This window comes from Sus scrofa, chromosome 6 (assembly GCF_054392235.1).
Source record: "Sus scrofa isolate SSC_HxYL_T2T_F1_AM1 chromosome 6, Sscrofa_HxYL_maternal_Yorkshire_Landrace_v2.0, whole genome shotgun sequence".
Taxonomy (NCBI): domain Eukaryota; kingdom Metazoa; phylum Chordata; class Mammalia; order Artiodactyla; family Suidae; genus Sus; species Sus scrofa.
Window position 1 is genome coordinate 30,146,081 of NC_139388.1, and position 13,109 is coordinate 30,159,189.

A 13,109-nucleotide genomic window follows, 5' to 3' on the forward strand; every position below is an offset into this window, starting at 1 on the left:
CTGTTCTAAATCAGTGACTTCTTCACTTTTTTTTTTTTTTTTTTTTTTTTTTTTTTAATGGCTGAACCTGTGACATATGGAAGTTATAGGGCTTAGGGGCTGAATCAGAGCTGTAGCCTACGCCACAGTACAGCACTGGATCCAAGTTGCATCTGCACCCTGTGCCGCAGCTTATGGCAACACTAAATTCTTAACCCACTGAGCCAGGGCAGGGATCGAACCCGCATCCTCACAGTGACAATGCAATGTCAGGTCCTTAATCTGTGGAGCCACAATGAGAATTCCTTCACTTTTTTTATTTGCTAGTGATACCATCATTCTCCTTAGTAATAAAGTTCAGAACTTCTAATTTCTTTGTACCTTTCTCTTAATTATTGTCTTTGTAGTCAGTTACAAAAATCTCTTTAGGGTCTCATAAGAAAGATTTATTTTATTAATCCTTCTTCATTCCTATTTTCTATTTATGTTCTAATTTCTACCCTTGTTTAAACTTCAGTATACATGGTTTTAATGCTTCAGCCTCTTAGCTGATTTCCATATTTACTTTCTTCTCTTCTTCACAGGGCCTTAATTCCTTTTTATCATGTGCTTCCTATAGCATGTATTATTATTATTATTAAATTTCTGCTTTTTAAGGTCTTAACTAGTTCCTTAAAATTTAATACATGCTACTTTGTTCTTTATCTTAATATCACCTATAAAATACTGACTGAGGCAATGATATTTAATATAGATATTTCCATAATGGATCCTAAATAAAAAGAGGAAGAGTAGAGTAGTTAACAAGACAGTTTCTGCCTTTTTGGAACTTATGTGGTACTTATGTGGAATTAGATATAAACAAATATATAAAATACTTTTCGATAGTGATAAATACTATGAAAAATAGTAAAACAGGACAAGGAGAGATACGGTATTTTAGATAGGGTGGTTTTCTCTGAGGAGCTGACCTTTGAGTGTGGAGCTGAAGGAGTGAGGTAATAAGATCAGAGGGAAGAATATTTCAGAGCAATGAAATATTAAGTGTGAAGATCTTGAGGTTAGGAATGAACTTGAATGGTTCATGCAGTAAGGCCAGGCTGGTCAGAGCAGACTGTGGGAAGGGAAAGAGTAGGAGACAGTAAGGCAGCAAGTTAGCCAGGGCCCAGATCACAGAGGACTTGTAAGTCATCATGGGGGATTTGAATTTAGTTCTGAGTGTGGAAGGAAGCCATTAGAGTGTTCTGAGCAGGGAGGTAAAGTTACAAGTTTGTTCTGGCTCCTGGACAGATTGGCTATCAGAGGGCAAGAGTAAGCCTGCAATGTCCAGGCTTTATTTGCTTCTCTATAAATGTTACAGCACTGAAAACCATCTTGGGTAAATTATGTTATCTGATAATAGGCAAAAGTCTTCATGTCCTTTCCCGGGTAGAGTAGGATAATCAATGAATTATGATGTTGCTTGGTTACGAACTCCACCATAAAGCTAAGGATGGGCAAGTGGGGGAGTAAAGCACTTGCTTGAAGGACTATATAATTGAATAAAACTCCTTCTAGACATTTGAAGCTCTCACTAGCTTCCATACTTAGAATCTGGATGCACGCTAATAGCTAACATTTGTTGGCTACATGCCAGACACTGTACTAGGCACTCTGTATTTGAAATCATGTGCCAGGATACTTTATAAACCATAGTACAGAAACAGAAGAGAATTTCTTTAAGGTTTTTCGGTAACATAAAATCTCAGGTTTGGAAGCTGTGTGGCCTAGAACATTGTCCAGCCACCCAACCCAGTTTTGCTCTCATGAAAATGTCACTGACACTGTGACTCACAACCACAACTTGCACAGATAGTGCTTAGGATTAGGCATCAGCAACTCTACCACTACTGCCTTAAAGAGCTGGACACCTCCTCCACTGTGCCTACTGAAAAATTAACTTTATGCAACCTACTTTATCACATTATGCTCTTCCCGATTCAATGAAGTAAAACAGCCACAGAGCAAATCTTGGAGGCACTTGGGGCCAAAAATAGTAGTGGGGATTGTTGAGAGAGATGTCTGAAGCTTGTAAGACTTCCACCAAGTGGAAGGAAGCCAGCCATAAAGCAGGGGAATCAGACTAAGACTGCAGTAAAGCCCAGAAAGCTTAAGAACCGTGACCTGACGAAAAATATAACATGCCCCTTTCTGGAGGTAAATATTTTCTACTTTAGTTCCTAGAGCGCTTTTATACAAAATGTCTAATATATGTTAAACAATACATACACACAAGAAAATGTTTCCCACAATAAAGAGAAGATAGTCAATACAGGCAGACCCAGGTATGGCCTAGCTCTAACTACATCTGTGTTGGAGTTATCAGAAAGAGACTTTAATATAACCATGGTAAAAATGCTAAACTATCTAGTAGAAAAAGTGAGCTAAATATGTGAAGAGATGGAGGAATTTCAGTAGAGACATGGAAAAAATTTTTTAATCAAAAAGTTCCCACTGTGGTGCAGTAGAATCCGTGGTGTCTTGGGAGCGCTGGGACACAGGTTTAATCCCCAGCCCCAGCACAGTGGGTTAAGGATCCAGTGTTGCCGCAGTTGCAGCATAGGTCACAATGTGGCTTGGACCTGATCCCTGCCCTGGGAACTCCATACACTGCCCCCCACCCCCCAAAAAGGGAAAATGATACACAAACAAAACTAGAGACCAATATCCCTAAACAGTATGAAGACAAAACTCAACAACTAGCAAACCTAACCCACAACACATTTAGAGGACTGTAGAGCATGACCAAGTGGGATTTATTTCAAATGCAGAAGGTGATTGAACATATGAAAATCAATCATTGTAATAAACCATATTAATAAAATGAAAGGGAAAAAACCACACACGATCATCTCAATTGACACAGAAAAGGCATTTTATAAAATTTAACAGCAGACTAGGAAAAGGGGGGAAAGTCCTTAACATGATTATCAAGATGAAGAGCCCACAGTTAACGTCATATTTGATGGTAAAAGACTGAAAGCCTTTCCCCTAAGATTAGGAACGAAACAATGCTTGCTTTCATCACTGCTGTTCAACATTTGTGATGAAAGTTCTAGCCAGAGCTATTAGATAATAAAAAGAAATAAAAGACATCCAAATTGGAAAGCAAGAGGTAAAACTATCTCTGTTAACAGAAAGCTGCTAGAGCTAATGAGTTCAGCGGAGTTTCAGGGTAGAGTGTCAATACACACCAATTGCGTTTTCTATGTACCAGTGATAAACAACTTGAAGAGGACATTAAGAAAGCGATTCCGGAGTTCCCGTCGTGGTGCAGTGGTTAACGAATCTGACTAGGAACCTTGAGGTTGCGGGTTCGGTCCCTGCCCTTGCTCAGGGGGTTAACGATCCGGCGTTGCCGTGAGCTGTGGTGTAGGTTGCAGACGCGGCTCGGATCCTGCGTTGCTGTGGCTCTGGCGTAGGCTGGTGGCTACAGCTCCGATTGGACCCCTAACCTGGGAACCTCCATATGCCGCGGGAGCAGCCCAAGAAATAGCAAAAAGACAAAAAAAAAAAAAAAAAAAAAAAAAAAGCGATTCCATTTACAGTAGCATCTGAAAGCATTAAATACTTAGGAATTAATTTAACCAAGGAGGTGTAAGGCTTGTATGCTGAAAACTAAAATATTCCTAAAAGAAATAAATGGAAGGAGATAAGGTAAAAATAAAACCCAAATGTACATAAACAAGAATAAATAGACATCCCCCCATGTTTATGGAGAACATTCTTAAGAAATCAGTACTCCCCAAAGCAATCTACAAATTCATTGCAATACTTGCCAAATTCTAATAGCCCTTTTTACGCTTTTCGAGGAAAAGCGTATCTTTGAATTCACGTGGAGAAGTTCCTGTTGTGGCTCAGCTATAGCAAACCTGACTAGTATGCATGAGAACATGGGTTTGATCCCTGGCCCTGCTTAGTCGGTTGAAGATCCAGTGTAGGCTGGCAGCTGCAGCTTGGATTCAACCCCTAGCCTGGGAACTTCCATGTGCCATTGGTGTGGCCTTAACAAGCCAAAAAAAAAAAAAAAAAAAAAAAAATTTTGCGTGGGACCTCAAATAGACAAAACAATTCTGAAAAAAGAAGAATAAAGTTGGAGGACTCACTGTTCCTGACTTGTAACATGCTACAAAGCTACAGTATTTAAAACTATTGCACTGACATAAAGACAGACCAATGAAATGGAATAGAAAGCCCAGAAATAAGCCCTAATGTGTATGATCAATTCATTTTTGACAGGGAGCCACGACCATTCAGTGGGAGAAAGGACAGTCTTTTCAACAAATGGTACTAGGAAAGTTGGATATCCACATGCAAAATAATTAGTTCAATCCTTACCTTACATCATATACACAAATTAACTAGAAATGGACCAAAGACCTAAGTGTAAAACCTTTAAACTATAAAATTCTTAGAAGAAAACATTGAGGAAGCATTGGGTTTGATAGTGATTTTTTAAGTATGACACCTAAAGCACAGGTAACATAAGTAACAACTAATTAGACACCATCAAAACTAAAAAGCTTTTGTGTAGCAAAGGACACAACCAAGAAGATGTGGTGTTAACAGAAAGCTGCTAGAGCTAATGAGTTCAGCGCAGTTTCAGGGTAGAGTATCAATACACACCTATCTTCCTGTGGTTGGTGGTAGCTCATAATCTCATTTCAGTTATTTTAGCCTTAGGCTGCTTGGATCTGTCCTGTTCATGGATGGTTTACAGGTCAAAGATTAGGCAGAGTGTTAGGTATATATGATTTGGAAACCCACGCCCCCGGGCTGTCGCTTTTCTGGGATTTCCTTCTTACTTTCTCAAGGTTGTAACTGACCCAGACCCTGTCCTGTGTTCTTCAAGCCCTTCAGGCTATAGGTTTCTTTGGTAGTTTCAACCACACTGTGAAGCGTGGACTGTAGCTTTCCCCCAAGTTAAAATCCTTAAAAACAGGAAATATATCTTTTGTTACTCTCTTACATGTTGCAGTTTGATTCCAGTAACTGCTTGCTTTGGGGCTTTCCATCCTTTCAAGTTATTCTTTGTATTTGTTCCAGTTTGTAGTTACTCTCTGCATAATGGTGGGTCAGATGGGTGCTACTCAGCTATCAAACGGGACATGGAAGTCTCCCTAAATGCTTTAGGCTTAGTTTCTTTTAATTGCCTCCTTTCCTGTCATCTTTGTTTTTACCTCCAGCACTTCCTAATCATCACTCTTACTAATCCTGTGTAGCCATCTTAACCTCAGCAGTAGTGATGGGTAGGTACCAAGGAAAGTCAAGCAGCCTAGCTTGTTAAGTCAGTTTTGAATTAGGAGTTCCTGTCGTGGTGCAGTGGTTAACGAATCTGACTAGGAACCATGAGGTTGCAGGTTCGATCCCTGGCCTTGCTCAGTGGGTTGACAATCCGGCGTTGCCGTGAGCTGTGGTGTAGGTCGCAGACGCTGCTCGGATGCCCTGTTGCTGTGGCTCGGATGCCCTGTTGCTGTGGCTCTGGTGAAGGCTGGCAGCTGCAGCTCCGATTGGACCCCTGGCCTGGGAACCTCCATATGCTGCGGGAGCGGCCCGAAGTGTCTCTGATTTTAATAGCCCATTAGAAGACTTTGTGGAGTTCTTGTCCTGGCTCAGTGGTTAATGAATCTGACCAGGAACCATGAGGTTGCGGGATCGATCCCTGGCCTTGCTCAGTGAGGATCCGGTGTTGCTGTGAGCTGTGGTGTAGGTTGCAGACGCGGCTCTGATCTGGCGTTGCTGTGCCTCTGGTGTAGGCCGATGGCTCCAGCTCTGATTTGACCCCTAGCCTGGGAACCTCCGTATGCCATGGGAGTGGCCCCAGAAAAGGCAAAAAGACAAAAAAAAAAAAAAAAAAAAAAAAGACTTTGCCACATACCCAAGTCTTTAGGTCTGGTCTGGATGGTTATTGTTGCCTGGAGCACAGAACCAGCATTTCTTTTGTATTCTCCACAGCACTGTGCCAAGACTTTTCAAAATTTCAGTTGATCTAGATTTTTTAATCCAAAAAACCCAACAAAAACCTTCATCCTTTTGTAAATTATTCCAGCATTATATAACTCAAAATATTTCTGAAATTTAGAGTGCTGTATGTACACTTACTACTTTTTTATTACCTTTTTGAAATAACACTTTATGTATCAGTAGTATATGATACAAATATAACAGACCTACTATTGTAAGCTTATTGTAAAATGCATGGATAATGAATTGTGTTTTTCTGTGTGTGTTCTTCCCAATTAGCTCCTGGGCTATAGTGAAAAGCCGATAAATCTACAGATGTTTATTGGAACAGCAGATGATCGATATTTACGGCCTCATGCATTTTACCAAGTCCATCGAATCACTGGGAAGACAGTTGCTACTGCAAGCCAAGAGATAATAATTGCCAGCACAAAGGTTCTGGAAATTCCACTTCTTCCTGAAAACAATATGTCAGCCAGGTATCTTAAAACATATCCCAAAGTGGACTTTTCTTTCTTTACCTAAAAGAGTTTTCAGAAGAAAAGTATATATACTTTTATAGTACAAAAGTAAAATAGGCATTGTTCTAAATTAACTGAGTAACATTATGTAAATAATTATAGAACATTTGCTAAGGTTGGTGCCATATTTCCATAAATAAAATTCAGTTCCTCTGAAGTTTATGACCAGGTAGTACCAGCCAAGCATCATGCTAGGTTATAGAACAAATATGAATTGATTTTTTCAAGTAGCTCACATTCTAATAGGGTAGAGAGTAAGTAAGCAACTGCTATACAATTATGATTAAGTTTCCTTAAGGAAAACTTTTTTTTTTTCTTTGCTTTTTAAGACTGCACCTGCTACAAATGGAGATTCCTAGGCTAGGGGTCGAATCGGAGCTGTAGCTGCCAGCCTACACCACAGCTCACGGAAACGCCAGATCCTTAACCCACTTATCAAGTCCAGGGGTCAAACCCACATCTTCATGGTTCCTAGTCGGATTTGTTTCTGCTGCACCACGACGGGAACTCTTCCTTAAGGAAAACTTTGACTCTACTTCCAGGTGTCCCATTTGACCCATTTCCAAATAAAATGAGGTGGCCAACTTCTGAATGAGAATATAAGAAGAGTTTTGTTTGTGTGGATTAATTAGGAATAGATATAGTAACTGTTATAAAACCCTGAAAGGCAGTGGCTTAAACAGCTAGAGGTTTAATTTTTCATTCCATAAAAAAAAGAAATACGCAGATAGGTATTTTGAGCTAGCATAGTAACTTCGTAAATCATTCGGGCTCCAAGCTCCTGTCTTTTCTTCTCTCCTCTTTTTAGCATGTGGTTTCTAGCCTCAGTGTTGCCTCGTGATCCACAATGATTGCTGGAGCTCTAGTTATCACAACTATAATCTTGGAAAGAATAGGAAGAATGACTAGGAGTAAGGGTAAAAGAGAACTTCTATCTGAGTCATACCTCTTTAAAGAACTTTCCCCAGAAATTTACCCGACGCCTTTACTACATCTCATTGATTATCCTTGTACATAAGAAAGACCCAGGTATGTTTTTTTACCTGAGTACATTACGACCTCTTAACAAAATAGGGATCTATTACTAAGAAAAACAGAAGAAAAGGAAATTTAGAAAGCGACTATTAATGTGTCACAACTAAGTGTATGAAACTTACTAGAGAAATTGGTTTAAATTATAAGTCCTTTTTTTTTTTTTTTTTTTTTTTAAATGGCCGCACCTGTGGCATATGTAAATTCCTAGGCTAGGGTTCAAATCTGAGCTGTAGCTGCCAGCCTACACCACATCCATGGCAATGCCAGATCCAAGCCACATCTTCAACCTACACTGCAGATTATAGCAACGCAGGATCCTTAACCCACTGAGCAAGGCCCGGGATTCACCCTCATGGATACTAGTCAAGTTCGTAAACCACTGAGCCACAACAGGAACTCCTTAAATTCATATTTAAATAACTTTTTAGGTAAACTGAATATATACCCCTGAGGACATAGTACAATTAATGAAATAATTGTACTATTATAAAATAAGGCTTGGAGTTCCCGTTGTGGCTCAGTGGTTAATGAAACCGGCTAGTAACCGTGAGGTTGCAGGTTCAATCCCTGGCCTCTGGTGTTGCCATGAGCTGTGATGTAGGTCGCAGACGAGGTTTGGATCCTACATTGCTGTGGCTATGGTGTAGGCCAGCAGCTGTAGCTCTGATTCATCCCTTAGCCTGGGAACCTCCATATGCCATGGGTGTGGCCCTAAAAAGCAAAAAAATAAAATACAATAAAATATGGCTTGCCTCTTAATCTAATTATCACCAAAAAAGACAAGTTAACATAAATTTAAATAAAGCCTTATCTTTGCTTGCTTTGTTTAAATGAACAGTATTTGAGAACCCAGCCCCACTAAGTCATTGCACAGACTACAATAGAGTTTATTCATAGAAAAAGGTAGATAGCTAGCTGGTAATCTGAACTCTTAAATTTCTGTAAGAAAAACTTTGGATTCTCAGCCAATCCTTGTTCAGGCACTTGAAGAAAACTTTTAAGAAAAAAGTTGACTCTTCCTTCAAGAATCCTGTTTGACCCATTTTCAAATAACTTGAGGTGGCCAACTCCGGAATGAGAATGCAAGTAGACTTCTCTTTACTCTAGGATCTTTTTCATCTAGCATCAAAAGCACGTGAATATTCAATTATTCAGCTGTAGAGGGGAATTTGAAACTCAACGTTGAACTATTTTTTTCTAAGTACTCATAAAGTTGATCCTTAGGTGGCAGTTTGCAGGCTATGTTTACATTCATTCTTTTGGGTATTCAAAGCAGTGGGCTTCACTCCAGTTAAATAGAAAATCAGGAGTTCTCTTGTATGGTGCAGTGGGTTAAGAATCCACTGTTGTCATTGCTGTGGCTTGGTTCACTGCTGTGGTGAAGATTCAATCCCTGGCCTAGAAACTTTTGCATGCTGCTGGCGTGTTTAAAAAACAAACAAACAAAAAGAGTAAAATAGAAAATCACCAGAAGCTTATTATGCTTTGTAACTTACTTAAAGGACAATATAAGATATAGCCATGTGAATACTTCTTCATAATCTGAAACAATACTGTTAAAGACTCTATCTTAAGTTGGTCATTATTTCATACACACACACACACAGAGGCCGTGTCACTGTAGTGCCAGGACGCAGGTTTGATCTCTGACATGGCACAGTGGGTTAAAGGATCCGGCATTGCCATACTGCAGCTCCGATCTGATCCCTGGCCTGGGAACTCCATATGTCGTGGGGTAGACAAACAAAACAAAACCCCCAAATTTACTTTTTTCTTCCTTCTTTTTTTTGGCCTTTTGTGGAAGTTCCTGGGTCAGGGCTCAAACACACAACACAGGAGCAACCCTAGTTGCTACAGTGACAGTGCTGGATCCTTAACTTGCTACACCACAAGGAACTCCATATCATCTTTTCTTTGTGCCTCAGCTTCCAGGAAGTTCATGGTCAAGCTCAATTATAGTAATTATAGTGATTTATATAACCCTAGATTCGGGATATATTGGTTTCCTGTTTCTTCTGCTACACCCGAGGCATATGGAAGTTCCCAGAGCAGGGATTAAATCCAAGCCGCAGTTCACACTTCTGCAGCAAGAACAGAGCTGCTGCAGTTGGATTCTTAACCTGCTGTGCATTAGTGGGAACTCCTCCTGTTTATCTGAACTTTTTTTCTGTTTCCTTCTTTTTGACTATATTATATTGTTAAAATGCTGCTGCTTCTTTTTAAAAATAATGTATAAATCAATAAATTAAATAGAGTACATGAATTTCTAAGACAGATTCTCAAGAACTTGGGAAAGCCTTACCTATCTGGTAGTTTGAAAAAATCAGAACAGTAGGATCTGAACATATCTCCCTCTTCCTTTTCACTTGGTACAGAGGTGGTAGTCAAGATTCATGTTCCCTTCTCCAGCCAAAGTTGGCATATACTGCCTGGCTGCACCAGGCTAGAAAGAACAAAGTTGTAGAAATGTCATTGTTTCTAGTAATACAAGCAGCTTAGCCACCTCACCCCACCCCATCTTGCCCTGTCATGCACACACCTGAAACTTCTTTGGCCATCTGTCCACTATGGACTGTTAGATTACAGAACAGGAGTTTCTCTAGGAACCAAGATTTTTTTTGCTTTTCTGGGCCGCACTTGCAGCATATGAAGGTTTCCAGGGGAATTCCTGTCATGGCTCATGGAAACGGATCTGACTAGCGTCCATGAGGACACAGGTTCTGTCCCTGGCCTCACTCAGTGGGTTAAAGATCTAGTATTGCCATGAGCTGTGGTGTAGGTCGCATAAGCAGCTTGGATCTGGCATTGCTGTGGCTGTAGTGTAGGCCGGCCTCAACAGCTCCAACTTGACCCCTAGCCTGGGAACCTCCATATGCCATGGGTGTGGCCCTAAAAAGACAAAAGACAAAAAATTGTGAATGATTATTAAGATTATTCAAAATAATTTATGCACACATAAGTTATAGGTATGTATTAAAAGACTCCACTGTTTTCTAAAAATGGTAAGGTGGTGAAAGATTGATAGATATTCCTCTTGTTTTGCCTACTATCCCTTAGGCTTGGTCATTTCAAACCTAATATATCTTGGATGTATAAGACCCTTTAAGACCCCTCTTCTAACCTGTAAGCCATAGAGCCACTCTACAAAATACTTTAAATATAGTGTGCTGGAATGCATTGCCTTACCTTAGTCCTCCCTGTTTTTAAAACTAGATGAATGTGGATGTAGCAGTGTTACACTCTAAAATATAATTGTAGGAGTTCCTGTTGTGGCTCAGAGGAAAGGAATCTGACTAGCATCCATTCGCTCAGTGGGTTAAGGATCCGGCAATGCCGTGAGCTGTGGTATATGTCGAAGACATGATTCTGATCCCGCACTGCTGTGGTTGTGGCATAGGCCAGCAACTAGCTCTGATTCGACCCTTAGCCTGGGAGCCTCCATATGCCGTGGATGTGGCCCTAAAAAGCAAACAAACAAAAAACGAATTTAATAGTTTTTTGTGAGTTTTTTGTCTAGTTAAATAGAACTTATTATTCATAAATGGATAGTGTTTATTTTCAAAAATAGTTATTTTTTAGAAATTTGTTTTCCTTTGTTTTTCTTTCTTTCTTTTTTTTTTTCTGGCCATACCCATGGCCTTTGGAAGTTCCCTGGCCAGTAACTGAATCCAGGCCATAGCTGTGGCAGTACTGAATCCTTTAACTCACTGCATCAGGGCTGAGGATTGAACCAGCTCCTTCACAGCTACCCAAGCCACTGCACTTAGATTCTTAACCCACTGCACCACAGTGGGAACTCCCTCCTTTGTCTTTCTGAAGATGAAAATATTTATTTTTTTTAGATTCTTCCTTGTGGTTCTTGTCTTAATAACCTAGTTCTGTAACATATATTGTCCTTCAAAGTGACTTCTGCAGCCTCTGGGCAGTGAGCATTAAAGTTAGAACTATTTGTAGATAAAGTAAGAGGACAAATAAAAAGAAATGCCATGAGAGAGTAAACTTTGAATGTGTGATCATTATTTACCTCTTGCTTTATTTTTCTAATATGTGAATAATAAAGATAGGTTATAGGTCCTCGTTTCCTACCATGATTGTGTGTTAAACAGCTACACATAGTAACAAATTTTGAATATAGTGAAATGTTAGACCTTAAATGCCAAAACTTTAATCTTTTATTTGCATTCTTTAAAAATACAAGCCTGATGGTGTTTTTATTAATAAACATATCATATGAAACTTTAAATATATTATTAATGACTTATTTGTAGTCCTCGTGTTAATCTTTTCTGGTCTAGTTACATGTATAGAATTAGAGTCTTTTACTTTGTATATAATCACTTAATCTAGTTCTGAAAAGCAAACCATCCCCAAAATTTAATGGCTTAAAGTAATAACTTTTTTGTTTTTCCTGATTCTTCTATTGGCTGGACTTGGCTGATCTGTTCATATAGTGTTGGCTGGGATCACTCATGCATCTGAATTTAGCTGGCAGCTCAGCTGGGGTAACTGGAGTAGTTGAGGACTATCTGGGCCTTTCTCTCCAGCATTCTAGTTTGACTTTCTATGCTGTGGCTCAGGGTTCAAAGATAACAAAAGTAGAAGTTACAGGACCTCTTAAATGTTGGGCTCATAACTTACACAGAATCACTTGGCCACATTCTGTTTGTCAAAGCAAGCCTTAAGGCCCGCTTTCAAGGGAAGGCCCATAGTTACTCCACCTCCTAATTGAAGAAGTAGCATGTGAGTGCAGCAGGAATTAGGAGGAATTATTGACAGCTCTCTTTCCAGAGAGTATGACACACTTAGTATTACACTTTTGTCATACGAAAACATTTAAAATCACATAATTTAAACAGCAAAAAATAGCAATCATATCTTTCTTTTGTGACCTGATTTTGGGTAGTTGAGAGTTCCTCCTGGCAAATTAACAATAACTGTTTACCTGACTTGTTTAGAACCACTAATTTTCAGTAAGTAAATAAAATTTGTATATTTTTTTCCTTAGTATTGACTGTGCAGGTATTTTGAAACTCCGCAATTCAGATATAGAACTTCGAAAAGGAGAAACTGATATTGGCAGGAAGAATACTAGAGTACGACTTGTGTTTCGTGTTCACATCCCACAGCCCAATGGAAAAGTCCTTTCTCTGCAGACAGCATCTATACCTGTTGAATGCTGTAAGTGAGCTTGTGATGGTATTTTAAAATGTTGTTTATAATAGGTCATTCTCTGTTTTGGTTATAATATAGTGCTTGGGTCATTAAGTAAACTGAAACACAGAGCCTGGATGGCTGGTGTGGTTTTCTTATATGAAGACTAGCTACATGTTTAGGTGGCAGGAGTACTGACCTTGGAATTAGAAAATGGCTTCTCATTATAATTTGTCCCTAGGTAGCTGGGTGGCTATGGACATTCTCTTGGCCACACTTTTCTTATCTTAACATGTGGAAGATGGGCTTGATGACAATTGAGCCAAATTATGATTCTGACATTAAGTGTCACTGATACTTGGTCATCTTTGTTTCCTTAAAAATGTCAGCCTTCATGTTGGAAGATGCCTGTCTTTGCAA

General features: G+C 39.5%; 1 protein-coding gene across 14 annotated transcripts in view; it reads left to right on the forward strand.

The window, feature by feature from the left end:
- Positions 1 to 13,109, forward strand: part of NFATC3 (nuclear factor of activated T cells 3) — a 140,581-nt gene that overhangs the window by 64,467 nt on the left and 63,005 nt on the right. For all 14 annotated transcript variants that reach the window (XR_014805694.1, XR_014805695.1, XR_014805696.1 and 11 more), the window contains 2 exons: positions 6,262 to 6,461; positions 12,544 to 12,716. Coding sequence is in view for 10 of the 14 variants with exons in the window: in XM_021094126.2 (XP_020949785.1) it covers positions 6,262 to 6,461; positions 12,544 to 12,716 (373 nt within the window). In the remaining 4 variants the exon portion in view is untranslated. The remainder of the gene's footprint in view (positions 1 to 6,261; positions 6,462 to 12,543; positions 12,717 to 13,109) is intronic.